Source organism: Clupea harengus, chromosome 5 (genome assembly GCF_900700415.2).
Source record: "Clupea harengus chromosome 5, Ch_v2.0.2, whole genome shotgun sequence".
NCBI lineage: Eukaryota > Metazoa > Chordata > Actinopteri > Clupeiformes > Clupeidae > Clupea > Clupea harengus.
In genome coordinates this window covers 2,695,910-2,723,142 of record NC_045156.1, presented here as the reverse complement: position 1 = coordinate 2,723,142, position 27,233 = coordinate 2,695,910, and the positions used below count along the sequence as shown (strand labels likewise).

At 41.3% G+C, this 27,233-nt stretch overlaps 3 protein-coding genes and 1 long non-coding RNA gene across 4 annotated transcripts; 2 read left to right on the top strand and 2 right to left on the bottom strand.

The window, feature by feature from the left end:
* The first annotated feature begins 667 nt into the window (after positions 1–667).
* On the top strand, positions 668–9,652 carry LOC105900111 (uncharacterized protein C6orf132). Its single transcript, XM_031567312.2, has 5 exons — positions 668–925; positions 2,733–2,830; positions 5,346–5,433; positions 6,350–8,414; positions 8,611–9,652. Exons 1-5 carry the CDS (start codon positions 847–849, stop codon positions 8,702–8,704), a joined length of 2,424 nt encoding a protein of 807 aa, XP_031423172.1. The 5' UTR covers positions 668–846; the 3' UTR covers positions 8,705–9,652.
* On the bottom strand, positions 9,653–15,336 carry wdr77 (WD repeat domain 77). The gene is made up of 10 exons (XM_012827798.3): positions 15,106–15,336; positions 14,341–14,526; positions 13,832–13,973; positions 13,420–13,469; positions 12,781–12,851; positions 12,367–12,421; positions 11,968–12,039; positions 11,696–11,804; positions 11,516–11,584; positions 9,653–11,205 (listed from the first exon to the last, which is right to left on the bottom strand). Exons 1-10 carry the CDS (start codon positions 15,185–15,187, stop codon positions 11,064–11,066), a joined length of 978 nt encoding a protein of 325 aa, XP_012683252.1. The 5' UTR covers positions 15,188–15,336; the 3' UTR covers positions 9,653–11,063.
* A 1,982-nt stretch (positions 15,337–17,318) lies between these two features.
* Positions 17,319–18,460, bottom strand: LOC105900600 (G0/G1 switch protein 2). The gene is made up of 2 exons (XM_012827940.3): positions 18,300–18,460; positions 17,319–18,099 (listed from the first exon to the last, which is right to left on the bottom strand). The coding sequence occupies exon 2, from the start codon at positions 18,065–18,067 to the stop codon at positions 17,723–17,725; it is 345 nt and encodes a 114-aa protein (XP_012683394.1). The 5' UTR covers positions 18,068–18,099; positions 18,300–18,460; the 3' UTR covers positions 17,319–17,722.
* A 2,689-nt stretch (positions 18,461–21,149) lies between these two features.
* On the top strand, positions 21,150–21,936 carry LOC122132897. The gene is made up of 3 exons (XR_006152405.1): positions 21,150–21,243; positions 21,481–21,525; positions 21,821–21,936. It is a non-coding gene; the product is annotated as an uncharacterized LOC122132897 (long non-coding RNA).
* Positions 21,937–27,233: the final 5,297 nt, after the last annotated feature.

Genomic DNA, 27,233 nt, shown 5'->3' with positions numbered 1-27,233 from the left:
TGAGAAGCCTATGTTTTGAGAAATGTTTGCTGGTGAGAACTTATTTAGGTTAAGGATTCTGGGTGCAAAGTTGAATCTAGGTGGATGTTTGTTCTAGTATTTTTATTCTAAACTCCCACTTCGACGTGATGACTTTAAAAACTTTACACTGTTCGACTAAATAGCCTGGAATAGCTGCAGTCAAATGAATTGAAGGCTAATTGAGTCGTTCGTATCCTTTACTAAAGAACAACACATATTAAGTACTGAGTAAGAAGATATATCTTTCAGACTATTACAGGGAGACTCACTCTTCTCTTGTCTTATTCTCAGCTTTTCTAGAATAGTTGTCTCTTCTTTATTTTATGATTTGCAGAGTACCTGCATGCCATTTATAACTCAAACATGTAATATGACATATGTAGAGCTATGTGTATAATTTACACAACTTTCAAATGGGCTATTTTGGTCCAGGCTATTTAGTCAAACAGTGTAAAGTTTTTAAAGTCATCATGTCGAAGTGGGAGTTTGACAGCGATATTGATATGTTGCCTCCATGGATACAGAACTGGGTAATTGTTAAGAAAGGTGTGTTCCAAGTTGGCAGGAAAACTGGAATGTTTCTTGCGCTCTGAAGGCGTTGAGTTTGTTTGCCTCACCTGTCGACTCACAAAGGAGGGAGGCTATAACAGGGGGAGGAGGCGGAGGCGGGAGGCCATTTTATTCCACGAAATTGAACATATTTCACACAAGAGGAGAAGTGTTTTTACCATGTCCCAATAAGTGTGCGCATATTGTAACATGGGCGCTCATGATACATTGATGCACTAATAATTCTTCTGAAGCAGGCTAATACACCACAAAAAAATGAAGAAAGGATTTTTGAGTCGAAAGAGTCCATCCCTCTTCGACTCCAACGCCGGCCAAATGAAGGACGGGGGAATGGGTAAGTGCCGCTGTCCTTGTCATTTATTCTTTTACCACTTTATATCGCTTTTTCACCTAGCCTAAAAAGTACAAAATACCAAAGACTGTCGTTGTGTCAATGAGCTCGACCTTCGCTCCTGAGAAAGTGACAGGTTTAAGAATTCAGCGCTCCAAGTGGGGGAATCCAGTTAGGACACAGCGGGTCCCACAACTTGTTTCAAACATCACAGATGGCGAGACAGGAACTTCGTATGGTACAACTTTTACTGTCTAATAAAAAGCCTGTAGTATTTTAATTGTAGATACCGTGGCGACGTAGACGAAATATTAGAAGAGATCCCGGATCAATATAGGTCAAAAGCCTAAAGGTCGGCTACTATCTACCACATGGCTTTATATAACAGATATGCTATAGTTTGGGTACGATATAATTATTTTAAAATGTGTTTACGAACAGTGTAATTTTACTTCTGCATCTATTTGTTGAACCAGTGTCAGTCGGCGTTGCTTTGTTATACGAGATCAGTATTATACGCTGACAACCTATCAAAATCGTTGTAGAAACATGGGGTAGCCTAGTCTGTATTCCAATGCAAATCTTTTGAATCCTCTTCGCCACTTGACAAAATATTTGCATTAGCATGCAAATATGATCCAGACAATTACAGCAGGGATGAGTGATGTTCCTTAATTGGAACAAAATTAAACTGTTGTTCGTAATCACCTCCTCCTCAAAAATAACTAAAAGGGCATCAGAAGAAATTAAACGTTGAGGATTTGTATTTTAATACTTGTTTTGTCTTGATTAGCTTTTCCCCATTTGTCCAAATATGTTTATTTAGTAGGCCTATGCACGTATAAACTATATCAGGCAAGTTGTACCACCACTACCAAATATGCAAAACGTTGGTTTGGTCAACTAACAAAGATAGCTATCAAGGTATCTACAGAGAAACTATTCATGGTGTTGACATATGGGTGAAATATGTTCTGCACTCGCTGGTTTGCTTAACCACATTGAGTAGAGGACAAACCTAGTTCCAAATCACTAGAGTTCCAACAACCCACAGAAATGAAACAGCGTTGACATGTAACAGCAAAAAGAGATGCTATATAATTATAGTATAAACTCATCAGTCTACTGAACAACTACGTGTACCAATGTTCAGAAACTTTGAAAGACAGAAACTATGTACTAAACTATAAAAAATAAAGACAAAGAAAGAAATCAGTACATCTGAACTTTTCAAAACACATAATTTAAACCATGAAGTCTGTCCATGTTTATGTGGTGCATCTGAAGATCAAAGAGGTCGAAGGACAGCAGTAGGGCAGTGTTTATCATGTTGCAGTTGTTTTGTGGTTCCTGATTGGCGAAGGACTGACTCCTTCAAATGAATAGCTCTGCTCAAGGGCAGATAGAAAGGGCAGCAGTGTTGACAATCTTTGTGTTCATGGCTTTCTTATTCTACATCAAAATGTAGGCTTTCAGTCGTCTTTATTTCATCCTTAACCAAGTCATGCTTTTTTTTAAATCTATGTCTTTATTACGGAATCAGTTTCCAAGTGATATACAGCATATAATCAGTACGTTATCAATGAATAAGGCCAGACTAGTCTTTGTGATGATGTCTTTTGACACCCCAGCTGTATGAAAGTGCATTACAAAGGAATAAGTTAATGGTTCAAGTTACTTTTACTGCATAAGCTGTGATGAATGTTTACATATGCCCTTGAAGATTACGTGCATCAACATTGCGTTCTGTTTGGTTGAGGGCACTAAATGAAATGTTAATGACATACACAATATGTTCTCCCTCTTTCAGAACATTTGGAGTTGGTCTTAGACTCTTCTGCAATTCCAGAATCAGGCACAGCTAAAGTGCGATCTAGACCCACAGTAAATTACTTGAACGCACACACGGTATGTATCAAACTTAACTTAATTAACTTGCTTTTCTAATTATATGTCAGTCCACACACAGCAAAATGCCATGCTTTATGTTTGTATTGTATTACTTGTGAGTGATACTAGTGAATGTTTAAAACAACTGGTTGATTGTTTTAAGACAAGGTAGGTTACAATGCAAAATGCAGCATTGCTTCAAGGCTTCACCCTCCACCTGCATCCGGCTCCATCTTTGAATCCGAATTTGAATTTTCCCTTCAATGTGCCCTTTGTCGTCTGTGGCCATCCTCTTTCTTGCCCAATGAAGGGTGTTTCTGTGATCAATGATCTTTGTGTTGTGATCTCGGGTGCCTTCCAGCACCTGTTTCAGTGCTGGGTTTTCACTAATTATTGGTGAAGAACCTTTTAGTCTTCTATACAGAGCTCCTTTTTGTTTACTGTTCAGTGTGACAAGTGGTTATGCGGCACTGTGATAGGTGAAAGGGGTAGTAATAGAAAGCCTATTACTATGTAGTATGGAGATTAAGTTACTCCACTGTGATAGGTGAATGGGGTAGTAATAGAAAGCCTGTTACTATGGAGATTAAGTTACTGCATAACAAGGCAGCGTGTTAGGTGATTAGATGCTCGAGGAACAAAGTGCAAGAATGACAGCTGTATCCCCATTCAGACCTCTATGTACCATTGCTGTGTGTACATTTAGTCCCCTTGTTTCTCTCCTTTTCACTTCTCTTCACTTGCCTCATTCTCCTGGTTTAACACCACACAGGTTCCCTCGTTCACTTGTTGAGCTTGGTTGTGTGTCAGGGTTTATTCCTTTATGGGGGAGTTTCTCCCTGCTTCAGCTGGCAAAGCTCGGATTGCAGTGATCGTAGTTATTTGTTTTTGTAAAACATTTTGTTGAGAATTTCTTGTTGATAAATGATTTGAGTAATGTTTAACTGAATGTAATCAAATCATTTAAGACCACATGTTTTGACAATGCATGGTTCTCTCTCAAGCACAGATGACAAACCTTTTCCATTTCTGTCTCTCTCGCTGTTCGTTTCTCTTTCTGTAGCGACGCTCCTTCTGCATACCTGACATATGACACACCTAGCATAGAAGGGTAGGACCCCTCTGACTTTCACTGTGTGTATGACGGAAGCTGACAGAGAGAAATATGTCTTAGTCTAAGCTGATGAGGAAAAGACTGACAGTGATGGACAGCGAAGGCTGCCGATTCAATTTCGCCTGCCTTCTAGTCCTCACCCGATGGCCTTTAGATATGGCCAGTTGCATAAGGTCTGCAGGTTTCTTTAGTCAGGTGCGTTTGCCTTAGGGTTTAACTCCAGTACCTCGGCAGTCCATCACTGTTTAAATGTCAGCAGCACTGGAGGTTAAATCAGAACAGGTTGGCATTCAGAACCTTTGATTTCTTGGTTTCACTTCATCTGAAATGACCAGGAACTTCACAGCACAAGGACACTTATAATGGGGTTGTGTACACAAATAACATGCAAATTAAACAGGTACAGCTTTTTTTCAGGCAGGTGTGTATGCGATCACATGGATAACACTGTTGCTTCTTCACACAAACCTGTTCATGCATAAAAATCACCAGACTGACTGGCTTACGAAGCCTGAGGTGTGTCCACATCATTTGATGAGAGGTATGACAAGGTGAAGAATCAGGTGCACTGAAATTTGAAGGGTGCAGCTGGCTAATGGTTTCCAATGGGAAAGCAAAGAAAACTTCATTATGGATAACATTTGGAATGTAACAATTACTCTGTGGCAGAGCAGAGGTGAGAATGGGGAAATATTCTGCTATGTAGGAAAAAAACAAAAGGCCCAAAACTCCAAAACTGAATTTCTTACATACCGGCAAGCCAAATGGGTCTAAGGACTTCTTAACCTCAGATTCCCAACTTAATGCACTATTGGCAATGGTGATATCGCTATGACAACATGGCTCCATAGCCTGCTAGCCTCACTAGGCCTTGGCCTACCCCATTGGATTCAAAAATAGCAAGACAAGGAGGTATGCTTAATTGTCATCAAAACAAACCCTGATGGGTGTGGACAAGTATCCTGTATTATTTCAGTATAGATTTGTTTTGTTGTCAGGTTTGGTTAGGTGTGGTTCTGTCACACGGTCTGTGATGTGTTAATTATCATGATTTCATGATGATGATGTAAGACTAGCTATTATGGCCATGTGTATAGCCATTTGATTAATATGTAAAATATGTGTGGAAAAACATTACACTGGTGTGTGGGAGCATAATGTCCCTTCCGCTCCCTGCATAAAGAGTTTAGAACTGTACAGGAAACAGGTTTGTCCACTGCATGTTCACAAAACGTCTTACCAAGAACTATTCAGCACCACCTCACTGGCAAAACAATAACCAGGAGTGGCATCATCTCTAATGCTCTCTCTCTTTTCCTGCCCGTCTACCTTTTCTGCCAATATTTAACATGGTGTAAGTGTCCAACAGACAAAAATGTAAACAATCTACTGATGCCTTTGTACTGCTTCACCCCACAGTTCTCAGACACCGCGCAAGGCTTTGCTGTTCCAACTCCAAAAGTGCCTCTCCTTCCTTTCCTGAACGGGCCAAAGACAAATGGAACAGGTCAGCTCACACCTCCTCAAAAGCAAATCAATAAAATAGAAACCCAGCAGTATCTATCCCTACTTTCAGCCCCACTGAATCAATTGACTGCCAAAGAAAGAGATCTGACAGATAATTTATGCTAGAGGAACAAGAAAAGAAATGCACAGACATAAGAATATAGAGGTCATGCGAATGATTGTTTAAAGTGTTAACCAAATAAAGCTGAAGGGTGAATTAGGATGATGAAACATTTGCTACCTGTAGTGTACAATAGGTATTTAAGATTGACCAGACTGGCTGGGGAATTCTATACTATGATTATTGATTAAACTAAGTGTAAACATTGTCTCTATGGCTACACTCTTAAAGACTTTGTTTCACATATGGTTTCAAATGCAGCATATATTGAAACCAGAGAGAATTGTCAACCATAGTTCCTAAAGAACATAGCAATTTGTGTTATCTTTGATAGTGGTGCGCCTCTGTGTGATCCGTGTCTCTCTGTGTGATCAGATTGATTGATTGACTGATGTCTACCCTACCATTGTTGGCCACAATGAAATCTTTGTAATTGAGAGAATATTAGAAATATCATGTCCATCGCAAGTTTAGTTCAAAATCATTGTAATGGGTTGCTTATAAGCACCTTTCTATATCCGTGAGGGAGCTCCACAGCTCAGTAACCATAATAACAGGAAGCTAATTCTCAAGTTAAAATCTAATCTTGGCACTGGCCTCACATAACTCTCCAATGAAAAAAGCTAAGGGATCATACACTAAAGTGTACAGGGCGCTTGTCTAGTCTTGTTTCCATTGTGTTGACAGGGATATGTTTTCACTTCCTTGATGTGTGACTTGCACCCTTTAAATGGTAATCTTGTGTGTTTATTTACCTTACCAAGTATATATTTTGGCTATTTCTCTCCCTTTACAGGAAGCACCCAGCAACTTCACAATGGTGGATTGATTGTTGTTCCTGACGATGAAGGTGAAATACTTATCCCTCCACCGCCGTCAGTGGCACCTCCACCACCTCCACCCCAATTTATCCCACCTTCACCAAAGTTTGTCTCTGCCCCACTTGTATTCGGAGACTTTGAGGTCCCACCAGAACTGGCTTCACTCCAACCTCCACCCATGCCTGCTCCCAAACCTCCAACAGTTGCACAATCCCAGGACATTGACCTTACTTCTCTGAAGCCCCCACCAATGCCCCCTCCAAAGCCCCCCTCTGACACATCCAGTACTAACAGCGTCAAAGCTTCCTTGCCCATCTCCACACCTCTGAATCATCCTCCAGTTGTTCCTGACTGCCCAAAATTCACTCCACCTCCACCACCAGTGGTAAAACAACAGCCTTCCGGGCCCCAAAAGGCACCCCCGCCAAAGCCTGTCCGGATGTCCTCCATGGCAAACATTGATAGTGCTACTGCTGTGCCTTCAAGCTTCAATCCTCAGAACACAGCCAAGGTCTACAGCATACCCAAGACCACTCTCCTGAGTGGAGGCATTGACAGAGATGTGAGACCCAAGTCAATCCTCCTTCTGGAGGATTCGTCAGGTGACTCCTTCCGGGTCCATGTCAATGGCTCCACCACGGCAAGCCCAGCTCAGACACCACTGCCTCCAGCTAAGCCAGCTCGCAGGGGAAGCTCCAACACTCTGGATAAGGATCTGAAGGACCTCAAAGATAATATGACCGCCACCTTACCAGGCCAACCTAACGCTGTGTCTTCCAGCGCACCAAAAACTCAAACACCTCCAAATCCCATTTCAACCCCTCCAAATCCGGCAGCGACACCTCCTAAAGTTTCCCCAAAATTACAAAAAGTGCCAGCTGCCCCTGCCCCACAAGAAACAAGCCAGACAAAGGTACTGGGGGGTTCTCAAGGAAAACCCCACCAGTACAGCCCTTTACTCACCCGCAAATTACACAACCTCAAAGCAAACGAGAGTTCAGGGACAAGGGAAGGTGTTGCTTCCCCCTTGGCCCTACTGATGGCTGCTAAGGAACGAGATCGGCAACGCTCATCTTTGTCCCGTGAGAATAGCACCAAGAGCAGCCGATCTGTTGAGCTTCCTGTCAGGGCAACTATTCAGCCCAGCGAATTGAAACCCAACTCTTTCACAGTAATCCCCAAGACCTCCTCATCCTCGTCACTAACGTCACAAGAGAGACTTCCTGTGGAGAAACCTGATCTCTCTGTTCAGCCAGCAGTTGCTGTAAAGCCTCAAGCTCCAGCCCAGGTCACCCCATTACAGGAGAGAACCCTGGTTGCTAAGCAAGAACCAAAGCTCCCTGTACCCTCCACAGCACCATCCTCTTCCCCTATTAATGTTAAAAAGAAAGTTCTAGAAAATCAGGTTAACAACCCAGCTCCAGCCTTATCCTGTGCTCGTGATCAGGAAAAAGGAGAGGACTTGAGCATTCCTTTTATTCCTCCCCCTCCAGAGTTTGCCAACTCAGATCCCGAGGATGGGGAGGGCCCCCCTAGCACACCTCCTCCCGATCCTCCCTCAAAGGCAACAATACCACCACCACCTCCTGCAAAGGGCCCACCTGTCAGTCCTTTGCCCATCACAAAGGGACCTCACACTGCCCAAAAACCAAAGCCGCCAACCGCACCCCAGCTTCCACCATCGCCAGGTGAACTGAAAGCCAAAATAGCTCAGCAGACCAAGCCGAAGCTTCCCCAAAATCTTCCCCCAGCGCCTACGTCTGCCAACCAGGCTACTCTTCTTAGTATCCTGCAGAAGAAAATGCTGGAGATGGATCCAAAATTGTCAGTTCCAGTCAAGGAGACAGACAACAATACAGATGAATGGGGCACCATGCCGCCTGATGAAGGGGTCATCCCAGTCCCACCTAAGACTTCTCCCAAAGCTAAGGGCGCCACACTTCCAGCACAGAGTCGAGGTCTGGATATGCGGGAGCTTGAGACCAGAGTGGCCCAGAAGAAGGCAGAAAATGTAGCTGCATTATCAAAAACAGCAACAAGGTAGGTCCCATATATAAATGCTTTGCTAATTTTATAACCTTTAAAAGAGACCCGTGTCATAACTGAATCCTGTGTAATTCACAAGGGTCTATGTAGCGTTTTTGTTTTGATATACGAGTCAAGTAAATGTATGAAATGAAAGTATTTGTAATGTTACAAATAAAATAATTTCACTTGTCTTCCTGTATTATTGCAGTAATGGACCATCCAAGCAGCCTTACGGTATGACGTTCACAATACGGCCTGGGACAAAACAACCAATTACTCCCATCAGTAAAATTGATTCATGAAGTCCATTTTCACCACCAAGACTGCTTTTGAAGTACAAAACCTCAGATACGAGACACACTAGTGCCTTTATAATGCTGAGCATGGGCAACCATGAGCACTTTCCTCTTTTCATTTTGACATGGGGGAAAAACGAACTCAAGAATGTGCCTGATTTTTCAGCCTTCAAATATTCTGCTGATAGCAGGATGCATTTTCTTTTCTTTGTTATTTAACCTTCTGTGCTTTCAGCGTCAAATACATTCCGACCCTCTGTTGAAGTGCTAAAGTTCTTGGAGTGTGTCAGACTTGCCTTGAGCAAAATGGCTGTTAACTTCAGCAATTGAATATTGCCTTCTTGTTTTAACCCACGGATGCAATGGCCAAATAAACTGATGTTACTTTCACTGCTGACAAAATAGTTGTGAGCGGTCACAAAATGTTTCTACAAATGGTACAGATATAGAAATGTTATATATTCTTATGGACATAAAGATGTGCAAATTATTAAGATGTGTCTTTTTCAAAGTACTGAATACTATAAATCATTCCCATCCTAAAGAAGTATGCATATTTATAGTTAACCTGATGGGAATTAGTTTCCCATTCTCATTTAGTTTAAACATTGGTCACCCATTCCCTAATGCAGGGAGGCAAATGTAATGCTTTTTAACAAAAGAGTAATATTTAGTTTGGCTGCCATCATCACATCATCTTACAATAATGCTGTATCATTTATGTATAACTGGATTTTGTAAGCCTGTAAGAATGTAAATATGCACGTCTCACGGCCAAAACACTGTATAGCCACGTGCTTGGATGTGAGAGTTAAAGGCCTTGTTAGCCTGGATACTATATTATGGGGTACTGTATTGTCCCACTCTGCTTAACATAATTTTATAATGTTTATAAACAGTGCCTGTATATTTACAACATTAACCTCAAATTAAAAGGGGACAGCATGAGCACAATTGGTGTTTTCTTTTCATATTTATTTCAATTGATAACCAACACTGAGTAACATTCTCAGAGACACAGAGAGAGTGTTTAACATACGGGTCAGTGTCACTTAGAGAATAGGAGGTTTAACAACTGTGATCATGTTCAGCTATTTCAGTTTATGATGCATACTCCACTCACATCCATACGCTCAAGATTAAAGACTGTATAAGTGTACAAAAACATTGTGAAGGACCGTATTGGATGTGCATGAAACAAACAAAACCCGCAGAAAAGTTTAAAAAAAAATAACTACATGAATAACAATGATGTTGTACAGAAACAGTGAGTACGTCTGGAGAGTTAGCTAGCATTTAGGTCTGAATGACCGTCATTTAAGTTTCTTGGTCATCTCAAAGATACCGATTGAGCAAAGTTCTTGGTGAAAATCTGTGTGGCTCAGACTATCAGAGATAACACATTTGTGAGTGTTGTGGGTATCTCACAGAAGTTGTTTACATAACATGGTGTAGAGTGCAGGAGCCAGGTCATGCCTGTCCACGGCTGCACATATACTCTAGTCCTAATAGGGAAAGGCTATTTTAACGAATGCTCAAAACAGTTGACTCAACGACACAATCCAATTAACTACTTGACCAACAATTTGCCTCACCAGGTAGCCTCGTACATTAAGTCAAGACTGCTAATGTGTTCATGGGCCAGTTAGGATGATTATCCGTATTGCCAATCGCGGCCTAATTTCCCAGCTCATCAGCACTTGCTGATTGCAAGTGAAAAAGTATGAGCAAGCACTACAATGCTTTCAGAAGCTCTATGCTGCTTGATTTTTTCCTTTCACTTGTAACAAATATGCAACTTGTAGTGGGCAGTGGAACAATTATGCTAAGGAAGACTATAAAGCCAAGTTAATACCTATTCAGGGACTATGCATAGACACAAACTGGACAGACAGACTTGGAAATAAACAATTGCTTATGGGCATACATGTATTAAATGTAATGTTAACGGCCACATAGTTTTGTTAATTTCTAAAGGGACTTAATAATATAATGACAAAGTCTAGTCACATTCAAGTGTCTAAGTGTGACTGAAACTGGTGCGAAGTGGAGAATACCTCCAACCCGGGTCAGGCACACAAGTAAGGAAGCCGTGAAGTCAACGGTAAACAAAAACAAACGTCTTAAAGTCTAGGACATTCTTCACGCAAATTCCCATCAGCATTTCTATCAAATTTATTTTCAACCAAGGGGAGGGCTTAGGAGGGAGGGTGTGGCGGTTGTTGGGGAAGTGCATTTAGTTAACCAGTTACCTTCTTTTTTCTTTTTTTTTTTTTTTTACAGCTAATACTCAGTGGACCCCGAACTAGTCCCTGATTCTACTGAATGTCTCCTCTACCCGTCTCTCTCCCCTTCCTGGCTGCCTCTAGGGTTGGGGGGTTGGTTGAGACTGGCTGATACTGTGGTGGAGAACCTGGTGGTCCCAGCCCACTGTGGTGAGGGTGTCCAACCCGCCAGTGGCCCAACATAATCCGCGAACAAAGTCCTGGTGCTTCTTGTCTCTGAAACTAAAAATGAGAAGAGGTGGTAGGGAGGAAATAAATCAATGAGGGTGAATGACACGGGGTGCAAAGAAAACCAAATCCAACGTATTCATCGCTATGTGGCAATATTTAAAGCAACAATGCAACTGTGACAAACAAACTAAAAGCACATGAAAATCACTGAAACAAATGGAAATGTTTTATAGATTGGAATGTAATCTCTATTTAAGATATTTACATTCTCGCAATAGGCCTGGCACAAGGTATTTATTCTAGACAAACAGGCCATACGCAGGGTAGTGTGGTTTTGGAAGGGCTTTAAATATTGACTCACATTTCTCTGAGCTCTGCATTCACCACGGCAACCATGCAGTCATCACTTGTGGAGGCTAGCAGTGGGGCACTGTCGAATAAGAAGAGGGGACATTTAGAAAACCCTAAAAAACATTCTAAAAACAGCATCACCTTGGGTGTACCGACTAAACAACGCTGAGTCTAGGAGGTTGCAATGTACCTGTGGGCGGAGAAAGCCAAGCCGGTCACCCTGCGTTTGTGGGTGTTCAGCGTCTGGGTTTGCTCAGATGTATGCAGGTCCCTCACTGTGACCCTTCCTAGCTCATCACCTGAATATCAACACATAAAAAAAAATCCAGTGGCTGTAATTCCATGGATGCACAGTAACATGTTTCTGTGAAGAATGCTCTGGATTTGTGCAACTTGGGGTCCCCTTTTTTTTATTAAACGACAAAGGGTATTCCCTGTCACCAAGTTGGCTGCGCTCCTTACCATAGGCAATCGTGCTGCTTTGGAGTGGGTGCCATGCTGCTGTGGTAGGCGAACAGCTGGGAGCCACTATGTCTGCAACAAAAAGATTAATATGAATATGAGGTCAGGGAGAGAGTGCACTTCCCATCTCTAGCTACAGAGGGCACTGCAACACTTTGCCTTTGAAGGGCTACACTAGATGTTAGCCAGTAGGACTGGTGTTATAGGCCTTACACACTGGAGAGTTATCTGATGTTGCATGGATTTAATGACTAGACAAAGGCTATGCCATATGCAGATTAGCCATCGAAAGATCCAAGCCTTTCATAATCTAATGCCGAGTTCAGGGTTGAAAATCGGAAAAACAAACAATAATGTTATATGTATGTGACCAGTTACTTGGTTATGGGAAAAGTTTACCTAGCCGAGATGCCGGTTTGGGTTTTCTGCGGTCCCATAGAAGCAGCCGACCATCCTAGGAGAGAGACACAAAGATCATCCAAAGACACAGACAATGCTCAAACTTTCAGCCACATCAGATTTAATCCCTCTCCAGTTTCCATTTTTAAACTTCTCGAAACTTGATCAAGTTTGTCTTCTTAAAATGGGCCAAACTTGTCTATGGGCTCAAGCCTATAGTATTTTAAGTAAATAAATTAAGCCAATATCCCAGTGAATGACAGACACCACCTTGTGGCTAGAAGTGTAGATATGACAGTGATCAGTTAAGGTTTGAAAGCGAAAGTCAACAAATATCCACTAAAGGGGGGCATACTCCCATCTTGCTCCGTGTAGTACCAGGCTATGATCTAAAGAGATGCAGATATCACTCACCTGACCACAGGAGAGAAGGAGGGCTTCGTCTGAAGGGCAGCCGGCCACACAGCTGACAGGCATGGTGTGGGCTGCAGACAGAGGTGACATTAGTGCTAAGCATGAAGGTACTGCTCTCGTTTATTACTGTGATATTACACACCACCGTCATCATTATTATTATCATCATTACTCTGTCAATCTAAACACTTGCTATGGGAATACTGTATCCAGTCTTTCTGATGAAGCAAATACAAATTTGAGTGACAGATTACAGCGACTATTTACTTCAGCCAAGGAAGTAAAGTAAAAATGGCCACCAACATCTCAACAAATTTTGTTTCACGGTGCTCTGTTAAAAAAATATGAAGGGCCAATTGCCTGAGCTGCAAACACCACATGGCCAGTAAACACAGTAAGCACCACCCTACACTGATTAGCTACATTTATGCATGACTGAGGCCCTCTTATAGGAAACAAACTCCTCAGCACCAAAATAGGCAATGCTAACTGGCTAAAGCTAAACTTCTAAAGCCTGACTACTGGTGCTAAGGTAGAACATAGACAAGCAAATAAACTAAATAGCAAACTATAATACCATCATAAAATACAGCCATCAGAAGAAGTATGGAAACACCAAACAAGAGTATGCCATCTCACCAAAATATGTGTTGATGACTGTCTCTTGGCTAAGGTCCCAAATTCTGACACTTCATGAATAAACAGGAAAAAAAGACAGAAAGGCAAGTATGAATGTCAAATACATAGAAAGTTTCTATTAGAAACCAATGTACTAAGCAAACAGGGTATATGCTCTTTATGACTCCAACAGCTCAGCTGCTAGTAGAGTCTCAATGAACTTGGTGGAGAGACCCACCTAATTAGACAAAGATTAGATGTAGCTCTTAGTAGTAATTAACTCTGCAAGAGTAGAGAAACTGCTTAACTCAAGAGGGGATTTCAAAAGCAGAAAACAACTTCCCTGAATGAGAAGCAGGAGCTGAATTGTACTTTGAAAGAGTTCCCTGTTTTATACTTAATCCTCATCTGTGGGTTCACTCCTACCACTAACCTGCAGTCCATGCCACCGCTGATGGCATGAGCACCTCCTGCTGTAGTGCTGATGCTGGTGACCACGTGATCATGCTCCTGCTTGCTGAAACGGTTCACCAGCAGCCGCTCGTCCTCCGCCAGCTCCCACAATTCCACAGCACCTGTGGTGTCATGGTAACAATGCAATGGTCAGAGAATGGTAAACATTGACAAAGTAGAAGCACCAGTGTGTTTCAGTGTCAGGTTTGAAGCTGCCATGTGACGGATATAAACTGTGAACTATTCTGTGAAGAAGAGCACAATATATTTAGAAGCTAAGTAAAATTTAAAAAAAAATCCCAATTCTGGACTTTTAGACAGGGACAGAAAGCACCTTGAGGTGCATCATGCGTGGCATTGAGAGACACCTCAAGTTAAGCTATAGCCCACTTGCACAGATATGTGCATAATGTTAGCAATTAGCATAAGCAGTTAGTAATAAACTGGTTGTTACTGACAGCATTCCACCTGTATCCTCGTAAACTGTACCTGAATCCGAAGCAACCAGGATGCCTTTCTCGGACACCCACTGAGCCTGTGTGACCCCCGCATCAGTCTGAACCCCAGCCTTGCAGAAGCCCTCGTTGGGCGCCTGCTTTGGGTCGGTGTACACCCAGATGGAGCCCATCCAGGACCTACCAGTTAGACTGGAAGCTGCTAAAAGCAGAGCTCCATCTACAACAAGAGAGAGAAAAAAAAAAGACATGGTTAGCATGAGAGTTCTACTGGGGAGTTGTCTTTTATGTATTAGTTTGAATGTTTAACAGAGTAAATACGATGAGGCTGGGCGTAGTAGCCTATAGTTCGGATTTGCAATAGCACTTCCATGAAAGCAACTCAAGAAATCTGGCATCAAGTGTTTAGAAAGACGAGATAATTTCAGGCAATTAAACGGCTGGCATGACGGGTCTACAAACACGAACTGGATAGCAATAATGGATGCTGCAAGGTAGCGTACGTTCAGACCTCTGTCTATCAGACCATTTCCGCCAAAGAGGCTGGTAACAGCTCTGACACTAGTTAACGTTAATTAAATAGATAACTTGATTGTCCCTTACATTACTTTTTACTGTAAGGCGTGTTCTTTCATCGCATGAGGACAACAAGAAGTCTAAAAATGAACCCCAAACAGGTATCAACACCTGTGTTAACACAACTCTTAGGAGAAAAAAAACGTCAGCAGAATAACACAGTACATTTCAGCCAGGGATAAACTTCAGACATTTTCGTTATAGTGACAATGCCATAACTTACCAGCTCTGTAGTGAGCAGACACTAAATGTTTCTCCATGCACGCGGGTGCGTTGGGGGGAATATTCCAGTTATCCTTAATCATGTCTTTATAGACTCCGAAACTCCTAAACTGAAATAAAAGCACAAACGCAAAGACTGATAAAATAATAAATGTGTCTATGTTTGTTAAAACCCAACAGCACGTTTCAACTCTGGCTTTCAATGCCGCGAATGAATGAATTTGCGACCTTTCGTCACCACGTGCAGAGCGCGTTTCCGCTTCCGGGACTTTTCGAATGTCTATCGAATATCTGAACATGGAATCCTATGGAAATAATCTTTTGAACTAATAGGATTTTCAGATGGTCTACATTGTTACAAATTACTATGTACAATGAAATGTAACGTTTTGTTGGAATTACGGGCCCTGGGTTTTATTAATTGTCCATGTTGTTCAGTAGATGGCGCTCCTCTCTTTAAAATTGTGATATTCATTTAGTTATTTTGATCAGAGTGAAAACTGAGCTGAACAGACATAGTCTGGCTGACTTGACCAGCGTTAAATAAACCGACACCATGAAACACTTACTTACTTACTTACTTTCTTTCTTTCCTAATTGTTTTGTTTGTTCATTCCTTTTCATTGGGGAGTGTGGCCTATCCCACCGTATCCTACACACATAGGCCTATTCTAAACGTCCTTATATTGTATTTAAACTATTTAACTCGCAAAGCGAGTTGGGTGAGATTTTATTGCCAAAAATACTGAGACCAATGTTAATGTTTCTCTAATGTAATAACATACATTTTAAACCACCAAAGATTTCAGAATGTGTGAGCCCAAGGTGAAAATTCCCTTCCCCTTTCTTCCTATGCCATTTGTCAACCTACAATTTAAAATAAGATGTAGTGGTTTATAAACGAAAATAAATGATCAGTCTAACCAAGAAAAGTTCTTCATGAAAAATCATGACATACGTTAACTTTAATGAAACGTTGATGATTAAACCACAATACATTCATACCATGTCATGAGAACAGCAAATTATCTCACCTCGTTAACAGGACTTGTTAATGACTGTTCCTTCTTAACATGCTGTTTTTAAAAGTTTGGTTTATATGAATAATACTTGCTGATGTGCAATCATGTCTGTCACTGTTATACACTATTTGCAATATAATAATAGGCAATCTTCTGTAGCCTACTTTATTTAGGTTGTAATTCATGTAATAACACATTTAACCTAATGTATGGACTTAAATGGAGACCTCGACAATCGTGATGTTAGTATTTGGCAAATCACAGCAATCCTAATGGTTATTTGTTGCCTTCTCAATTACATGCAGTAGAATTAATGTTTGGATTGACCGTACATAATGACGGGTCCATTAAGTAGCCAGAGGGGATGCTGCTGATGTCTTTTAAAAGTGAAGTGTGAGTGAGGAAGCACATCTTATTCCTCATGTATGTCTGTCCTTGATTCCTCCATCCTTGCTGCATTGCTTCCTTATTTTTATTAGAGGAAGGGGCTAGGACGGATTGACAAAGTAAAGGAAATTTAAATCTCTCTATAAGTGCCCCCAAACTTCAACAGATGCCTCAAGTTCTTTTTCTCTAAATTGTATCTATGTCTGTAAAGTGTGTTAGTGACAAACACTTTGTTAAAGTTTTAAAGTGTTAAAGAAATAAAATGGAATTGGATTGAAAAGAATGATAGCCATTTGCCTGGCACGGTGTTTATGTTATTGTCTGTATACAATCAAGTACTTTTACATTTTGAATATTTCAGTAAAGTATATTCAATTTCCAGTGACTCGAATTTACAAAATCTACATCAAAATGTTTACTTTATATGACGTATAGGGTAAAGTCAGGTATATTGGGTCATCAGGTAAAATGGGCCACATGAAGTTGGAGTGACATAGCTCTTTAAGATTCAACATTGATAGATTTCAGTGTTAACCTAAGATGCAAAATCATATTGTCACTTAAACTAGTTTACAAGAATCTATGTATGCAATAATGTGTTAACTTACACTAACAGGATGCATTATTTCTTACATTTCATCTTTAAAATTGAAAATAATTTACAAATTTAAAATTGATTTGTGGTTAGTTAAATGACAATATTTTCCTCCATTCAGGTACATACTGATGGGTTAGCCTTGAAATGGGAGGGGGTGGGTTTGCCCCTTTTCTCCAGTTAGAGCCAAAGACCCTCAAAATATCTGTGCACGTTTCTGAAAAAGTTTATTGCATAGCAAAAGCAAACATCTTAACAGACAGCTTATTGTTTGTCACTTATCATCTTGTATACAAAAATATTTTTATCATCAAAACTAAATGTTCAGGCACAGACTCAACATGTCTTTAGCTGCACAGCAGCCATCTCCTTATCGACAGGTTTGCAACAGGACGTCAATACCGATGTCCCATTTCAGATTCAGTAGCCTTCTGTCCATCCTTCAGCAAATCTCCAGCTTCAAGGCAGTCTGGCATAACCTAGTCACGCTTTTCCATGACTGAAGCGATCAGTCTTTCGCGTTTTGCATATTCATAAGTGCGCCGAAAGCACTGAATTTGGCATGGCAAGAACAATTTCCCTCATTTAAAAAGTGTGGGTTGTCTCGGAGCGTTTTAAGATGCGTGATGTCGAGTTGCTGCGCTTCTTTGAGCCACACCAGCCCTTTCTTCACTATGTGGTTTGGCGTAACTTGCCCTCTTCAGCACTTCAGGCAACTCTTCCATTGCTCTTCGCCTCTCTTCCTCACGCTGCTCCCGCATCACCAGCTTGGCAAACTCCGCATCAAGAGCCGCATCGTCAGCGGAGGAGAACGGCTGACATACGGTCTGGACCAAACCTAGGACCGTCCCCACGACAGCCACCGCTGAGCCCACCAAGTAAACCTTCAGCATGCCCCGGTTGGGTTTCTGATTGATCATCTCTTTGGCGAATGGAATTATTTCTTGTATGGTCTCCATGTCGACTAATAGCGAAGTTCACAATTTAACACCTAAGGAACAATCAGAGACAATGATAAACTTAAACATTTGTTTTCACGAAACCATATTTGAGTAACTCACATTCAACAAATTCAGAGGGCGCACTATGTAAATGGCAGTCAGTCAGAACACTGACACCGTTACAACCAAGAAGAAATGGGCTATATTCAGTGACTAAAGTAGCCTACAACGCAAGCGGTGTGTTACTTACTTAGTGAGTGAGTGAGATGTGGTCCTTCAGAAAATAGCCCTTCTTGACTCTTGATACATTCGTCACTGCTGAGCTGTGTATGAAACGGAGCAGATCTGTCAATTTATACAGACTGTACACCAAACCACGCCTACACTAGGACGTGCCAGTGTTCATGTGCTACCCATGCGGGTGACACTGGTTGGAGGTGGTTTTTTCAGAGGCTTATTATACAGGTGGGCATCCGAAGGGGTTGACATGTATGGATTCCACAAACCTTCCACAAATAGTCAGCTTGCACTTAGATTTTTGCTCTGTTTCCTGTAATGCGACAATGTAGGGTCTTGTTTATGAACTAACTTTTGTGCCTCTTAATTTAGGTTTAATTTAGGAGTGAGCAATATAGGCTATTTACACAGCTGTACACTTACATTGTGTTTTATGTAGCCTTTAACTGCAGATAATGTCGACATGATCCTATTTATATTATGAGTGTTCAGTTAGGAATTCCTTTAAATGACACAATGGATGTTTTGAGGGAAAAACAATTTTACTTATTAAGAGGAATTTTCTTAAATTGACACTTGTTTTATGTAGCCTTTAACTGCAGATAATGTTGACATGATCCTATTTATATTATGAGTGTTCAGTTAATTAATTCCTTTAAATGACACAATGGATGTTTTGAGGGGAAAACAATTTGACTTATTAAGAGGAATTTTCTTAAATTGACACTTGATGATACACAACTTCCTTAATTACCTTATATGACCTATAAACCTTGTTAGCCTTGCAGGGTCAGACATGTTTTCAACACAAACCAACACAGACACACACACACACACACACACACACACACACACACACACACACACACACACACACACACACACACAAAACACACACACACACACACACACACACACACAGGCCTGCATGGACAACTGCATCTGGAGATTCCCAAACACTCTTACTCATCCTAGAAGGAAGTGTTGTGTTCAGAGAGTGTGAGATTAAAGTTTCAGTTTTTATTATTTTTAACAAAAATTCAAGGCTTAGATCATTAGACATAAAGGTAGAGTCAGCAATTCTAAATCAATGCACTTTTTTGTCAAATTCAGCAAATTGCTCCACCCGATCCTCTAGCTGTCCATTCAGTGTGTGCTCAAAAACACTCCTGCGTTCGTACACAGTCCTGGCTGTGTAAATGGGAAACAAACATAATGGCTACTAGAGCCAGCTCAGTGTTGAGCTGGTTTCAGTGATAAGATGTGGTGGGCCATCGTACAACACGACATGGATTCTATACAAGTTTGTTCTGAGTTAGAACTGCACGTTTGGCACAATGAAGCCCAGTGACTGAGACGCGATGAAGAAAGCAGAAAATGAGAGGACAAAACAAGTGCCCTTATCACAACAACCCTGCTGGCACATTGTGTAGAGGCTGAATTTGATGTGTAGGGGTAACCCATGTCAGTGACTTAAGCGCTATGTCAAAAACTGAATAGTCATATTGTCAGTAATACGTAAGCAAAATCAAAATTCATACCATATTAATGTCCTTAAGGGATCCAACAAAATGCTTGTGTGTGCTTCGTTCTTTATAAAAGTGATGACTTGACTTTGTTCTGAGAGTTGAGGCTTGTGGCTCGCCACTGTGAGTGCATGCTTCAGTTCGGCGTTACCTTGGAGACATTTTGCAACACCGCCATGGGCATGTCTGTCCCTGTCTGAGAGTGCGCGCGTGTGTGTGTGTGTGTGCGTGTTTGCGCAGACAGCCGTGAGTCAGAAACACACCTTAGACTGCGGTGTTAGTCAAACCCATGTGGAGAAAAACAGAACACAGAATCAAGCGCCCGGAGCTACGGTTTATTACACAGAGGCTATGATGCAGCGGGTACCACGCACACCTGTAGGGTGGGGATGCCTAAGATCCAGCCTCTCACCAGTTTACACTGTCTCTGTGGTTCGTCTGCCTCCAGTTATGATTTTATGACAGTCCACAGGAATGTATGGATTTGGTTTACATATGATGCATTAAATAGATTAAGCTAGTCTTAGCACATGTGATTAGCACTCATCCCTCAAGATCACAGTCTTAAGTTAGCAGGATTTGGTTTATCCCCCGTTGTCTCCAAATCCAACTACATTTTCACTTCAGTCATTTCACTTAAGCAAACTATTAAATGTGTAGTTCTAAGACCTACATGTTTTAAGTGCTACAGGGGAGACTTCCTGGGTTGCAGTAGTCCTGTGTGCCCTACATAGTCCACTAATCTAACCAACAAGCCCTCAAATCATCTTAGAACTGGCCTCACACATTATGTTATCTACATCAACAAGTTGTGTGCAAAACTGGAAAAAGTATCATTTTAGGGCCATGCTAGATACTATGCTTTTAAAATCAGTGTTGGAATTGTCTCCACGTGAATTGGTTTGCAAGGTCTTACATGTAATTTGCTGTATTTATCTCTGTACACACTAAAACTGTGGAAAAACTCCGATGACAGTGTTGAGGAAGAATGAGGAGCCTTATGTAAGGCTGGTGCTAACATCTCCATGTCCTTGCTGAGACAAGTTTAAGCACACTCCATCCACACTGTATTCAATTCTATAACGTGTTTTGTTTCGCTACTGATAAGTGTTCTGAATGCATAGATATGGGTAGATATCTTCAGAATGAGAGAAAGATTGGTCCAGCCAAGTTATTTTTTTCCTGCCTCTGTGAAATTCCAGATATCTTACAGTGCGGATGTGTGGCACAGAGTGTATGTGTGTGTGTGTGTTGATTCACGTTGTGAAGGGTGTGGCGGTAGCAATGAAGGGTGTGTCACTCCAACACTCATCTGACACACACCTCACTCAGCACAGGTGAGGCAGGACATATATAGGAGCACACTCGAACACTGCAACTGTTATCAGAGATTTTCACTGCAACTGTCACGACACAAGGATTTTATTTCTGGTATGTTACCCATGTATTTTATTAGCTGAGTAGATGTAGACATTAAGCTGTAAACAGCAGTCTTAATGGCATAACTGTTAAATATCTGTATGTTTGAAAATGAATGAAAATGCTAAAACATAGTATTTGTGAAGGTGATGATGTTATTTATACTATAATACATCCAACTCTTTCATTAATAATGTAATATACATGAATCAATTTATAATCACAATTTCATTTTTTTGGGTTATAAAGGATTCCTCCTTATAATGAAGACATGGATACTTTTCCAAGTAGCAGGTAAGGATGTACACACATTCCGATTAAGTTGATGATAATGTTCAAGACTATTGTCTTTAGTCATTCCGTCTCCACCTTAGTAAATAAACAGCTCAGAGAGGTAACTGTAGTAGCTGTAGTATCGAAAAGCTCATGAAATGTGTCCTATTCAGTATTAAATGCATGAAATGACTTATCCTCTCCATTGCAATACAGAGTTGCATCAGTTCTCAAAACTTTCCTGGCCTATCATTCACTGAAACCATAGTCCATTTTCTATATCTTTTGACTAACCGGCTTTATCCTTTCCCCCCAGCACTGGCTGCCGTTTCCTTAGCCCAGCAGGACTGCTCCAGGGGAGCTTGCTACCCACCAATGGGAGACCTTCTCATCGGACGTGAGCAACAGCTCCGCGCCTCCTCCACCTGCGGACTCACAGGGTCGGAGACCTTCTGCGTACCTTATGGACAGGTAAGAACTGTTCAAGTGAATGTACAGACGAGCTGTAGGTTTACAGAGGTGCACCACAGCTGTTGGGACTTACTTAAAGTCAATTAGTAGTTTAGCTTTTGGTTGTGACCTTTTTGAAAGCAAATGTCTCATGACCAAATGTCATGACAAAGGCAAAGGATTTAACATGTGTAAATGTATTTTGCGTACGTGGGTCGAATTTTGGCCCACATAATGGGGTGCAGCTGAAATCCTCAGTGAGACCCTGCATGACAAATGTCTGGTTTGTGGAATATCCATCCAATATCAAAATAATCCTTCTGCTTCGTTTATAGATTTATAATCCATTGAATGTATTGGTTTTGTTAATAATTTTTTATTTATGGGAGATCACAGCACACAGTCAAGATCAATATTTGGGTTTGAATAGAAAGATTAAAACTTTTGACTATGGCAGGTCGGTGTAAAGGGAATGTTTGAACAGGCCAGGAGTGTGCTGGTTGACATTTGATCTGATGCCATATGATGCAACTTTTGTCTTTGACCAAAGTTTATATATATATAAATACAGAGAGCGAGAGAGAGAGAGAGAGAGAGAGAGAGACAGAGAGTTTGACATACAAAGTGTAATGCAGATGCTGATGGTATCCAGTCCTTTGTTGATAGAGAAAAATATATATGCACTGTTTTTTACATCACAAGGCAAGAAGTGTCTGGTGCCGTGATCAGTGCACCTACATGTACATATAGGAAAACCATCAGCTTTTGAAGAACAATTGAGTCACATGCCTTTCAGGCCTGCCCCACCTAGTCACAGGCGGGGTCTGTGGACACAGACATGTTAGGTCTGGTTGAACTCTTGCCTTCAGAGCATCACAAGGAATCCTGCCGCTGTGCTTACTGTATGACTGTCAATAGAGTCACTGAAAGCAACAACTCTTGTGTACAATCACTCTTATTTTCACTCGCTACACCTTTGTCCCCAAAACTCTGGCTCTGTTTGCCCTAACACTAGTATATTCTCTCACGTGTGTCTGAAAGACAGTGCTGATAACCTGCTGATTATCAGTAAGGATCAGTGTGGTTTTATGCTGACTTTACACATTCATTTTGTCAACATGTCTTTAAACGTTATGGAGGGGTTTATAAATGAAACATAGTACAATGTGAAATCCCAACTCATACTGATTTCCAGTATGCCAGTATTTCCAGTAGGTTCGTAAATGCCAGATTTTCCCACTGTGGCTGGTTTTTCATAAAGGCATGTGACTTCCAGACCTTTCTGGATGGCAAAACAACAACAAACACACAGAAACACTTTTTAGGTGTAAACTTCATTGTCTTTCAAGTATATCAAAGAGTTCCATTATGGTTAGGACAAATCAAACTGAGTCGTACTTTGAGTGTGTCTGTTCTTCAATTCATACCTTGAGTTAATGAGTTGCATCTCATCCGGTCATTTTGTCCAGATACCAATAGAGTTGAATTGGGGCAGAAACATTTCAGGCAGTCTCTTTTCCATGATCACGGAGGTATATTTTTTTGTTTATGAATGCAGGGGGTTCTATAGACTCACCTGTAGTCGTACTATATTTTAAATCAGTGGTTCTCAACTGGTCTGGCATATTTTCTACATATGTCGTTACAGTTTTGAAGAAACACACACATTCAGAATTATTCTGGCGACCCACTTTTGGGTCACGACCCACCAGATGACCACTTTTTTCAATACTCTTTTTATCTAGTCGGATTTTCACAGTCAGGAGAGGACTAACTCAGGTGCCCACTGAGTAACATGGAGTAATGACATGGAAGAAATATGCCACAACTTTCAAAACTCCCTGGCAGATGGTGTTTCCAAAATAGTTCTTGAGCAATGAATTCTCCTCAGGGTCGATTAATAGGTGAGCAGCCTATTTTTGGCCTCTGGAGAGGGTCTCTGTGCTAATTCCATACACTGACCGTGTTGGCTCAGCATTTTCAGGCAGGACTGCTGCTGGTTTCCAAACCTCCTAGATATCCTTGAACTGACCTTGACAGTCTCTGATTGGTCCCTAAGCCAGTTCAGCAGAAGTTCCATCCAACATCAATTCAGATTCAACCAATCAGAGGCTGGGAAAGAGAGGCCCGATCCCAGTCCCCTAGGAGACTGTGGGGATGGAGGCTAGAAGGGAGCCTGTCTGAACTACAGACGGCTGTAATGAAGTTTCACAAATGTGGGCCATATCTCAGATTAAGTCATGCCATGGCCAGAGACAAAAGTGTGAAATATCATTGTGGTGCAATAGTGAAAAGACGAAAGATGTGAAAGTGAAAGATGTATTTTATGTTTATGATGTGAATTGGTTTATCTGCCATAATTATGCATCACGGGTAATATTTGATCAAATTCAGCCACTTTGAGAGGTGAAATTCAGTATGTGGATTTTGAATAGGATGTATGGATAGCCTTGAAGAAAGTTTTCTGTTGCTCTGAAAAACTAGTCCAGTTAAAGTGAAGAATTTGTCTTGGAATACATCTGGCTTTCCATTCAGTGTTCAGTTCAGCTAAAACCTTAATCCAATACAAAACACTAGGCACACATTAACTGAACTGAACATTAAATGTTGAAACCCTACTTCATTCTTCATTCAGTAGATACAGTTAACACGTGAAAGTCAGCAATCATTCAAATCAACAATAGCAAGTTCTGTGCTTTGCACAGCATGCTCACTGTACTGCTAAATAGCATGTATACTGCTGTGTGCTTGACGGTCACACTTCTCTTTGGTGATACAGCCCTTTAAAATGAGATTTCTAAAACATATTTGACTGACTTGACTGCTAACTCGGTGTGTGGCATCACTTGCAGGGCTCGGGGGCACGTCCCTGAGGCGTGCTCCGCGGTTCTCTGGTCCAAAGAGGTGGCTGCCAGCTGGCTGGTTGGTCGCTCGCTCTCCTCCACTTACCCTGTGCTCACTCAGGCCAGCAGACACACACACACACACACACACACGTGCGGGCGCACACACATATGCACACACCTTTGAGCGAATCTAATCTTTGTGCCATGGTGTATTTGTTGTATAGTTGCGCCACGTGAAAGTGCCATATTTGTTTCTCTGCTAGAGAATAATGTTTTGGTCTGAATGCATGTGAGAAGCCACCAGCAGGAAGCTGCCAGGTGACTGCGTGGTTCTAATTTGACTCTTGATAATAATAATAATAATAATAATAATAATAATAATAATGATAATAAGATCTTTACTGTTAATTGAAGGGATGATCCCTCCTTACGGACAGAGACAAACTAAAAATGCAGTCTTCTGTGGCTTTCCAGGTGTCTTTGATTAGAGATAATTGAAATTTCTGTCCAATATTTACACGTTCATCACAAAAGTTTTGATTGGTTATTGTTTAGACTTGTGGTAGGTTAGATAGTATAGCAGATTTTCCCATGATTTCATTTTTGGTACAAACAGGCTGACCTCGTTGCAAAAGACAGATAGATAATTGTGACCACTTTAACCTGACTTTGTTCCCCCTCCATGACATGATGTTCTTACAAACTCTTTGAAGGAGAAGCAGTGGCCTCAATATGATCATTCATTTGTAGCCACCATAGGCTATCATGCTCTCATGGTAGCATCAGAGGTTGTTATGATCACTATGTGATTTAGACAAAGGACGTTCAGTGAGGGATTTAGATAGTTTTCCCGCCTTTTATCAGTCTACTGAAACAAATGTTTCAACTGGAGACTTCCTACAGCCAGAGGGAGACCGGAACACTTTAATGTCAAGGTTGTGAGCCCATTCAAAGTCTGTTAAGTGACTATTCAAACTCTGTCATGTTACAGTTAACTACGTGATGCTCATTTTGGTTTTTCCATTTGTCACTCTAAGGTCACACACACACATTTACACCAACATGTAGGCACAGGATGTGACTCAAGAGCAGCTGATGGGAAATCACGACCTGTTGAGTCATCATTTGAAGATCCCTAAGCATTATACATTAGCACCAGTCTTAAATGAAATGAGACGAGCCCTTGATAAAGTCTAGCTCTGTTATAGACTGTGATAGACACCTATGTGTATGTGCGGGTGAGTTGGCAATGGTGTCATTCGCACACACTGTTTAGCTGTAGCTGTTTGCCTTTGTCCAGTTTGTGTAATCTTTGCTTTGAGGGAGTGAACAGACAGATAGCGGTGGAGGCCATGAGATGAGGAAACCGCTAGGCTTTGCAGGACCTTTCCCCTGCATTTGTGCCCAGGCCCTTTGAGCTGGTGGGAGTCTGGGCAGTGACCAGCACTGGCCTACACAAGGGTGAAGACTGGGGCATGAAGCCAGGAACTGACTGGCATAGTGCACGTAGCAGAGCCAGAGGCCAAATAAATGAGCCCTTACACAATGACTTTACCATCAGCCCTATTAACTGATATGCTATTGTTATGGCCAAGTTGAAGTGGAGCTAATGGCAGCTGATGGCAATCTTGACAAGATATCATCATCTTTTTCATTTAGAAATAAATTATTCAGAAACATAAAAAATAAAAAAATCCATCTTTCAAAATAATATACAAATCATTTTCATCATCAGGTTTGTATGCAGTAATTTTGTGTTGTTTAATTCAACAATCTTGAGTTTTTGTTCCATGTTAAAATGTCCAATGATGCATCGGACACCTCTCTCACTCTCTTTGTCTCAGTGGAAGATGAAATGCTGCCCATGCGACTCACGCAACCCCGCAGCCAGAAATGCGCACACCATCCAGAACGTCCTCTCCACAGCCGGGCACGACAAATGGTGGATGTCCAAGAAAGGTGAGACAGACTTCCACAGACAGGTGTTCACACTGAGCACTGATCTTCTATCAGACAGCTGCTCATAGCTGAATTACTGTGACTGGCTGGCCCAATATACAATATGAATGCAAGTGATGAATTGGGGTGGGAATGAACTCCTCAACCGAAGAATAAAACCGCATCTGTTGTAAATCTATACAAGAGTATTTTTCAACATATAAGACCCAGCTGTCCATGATATGTTGAGTTGTCTTTTGTATTTAGTTGGTATTGTGGCTGATTGTATTTTTTATGATTATAACATTCAGTGTCATTCAATTCTGACTGTTGTTCCTCTTTTTCTAGATGCTGGCCCCGTTACTATTCAGTTTGACCTGCAGCACATGTTTCAGCTAGACGACCTTATTATGAGCTTTAAGGTAAAATAACATTTTATCCCACCATTTTATCCCACCATTTTACTGTCCTGGGTACTGGATATTATCTCTACTC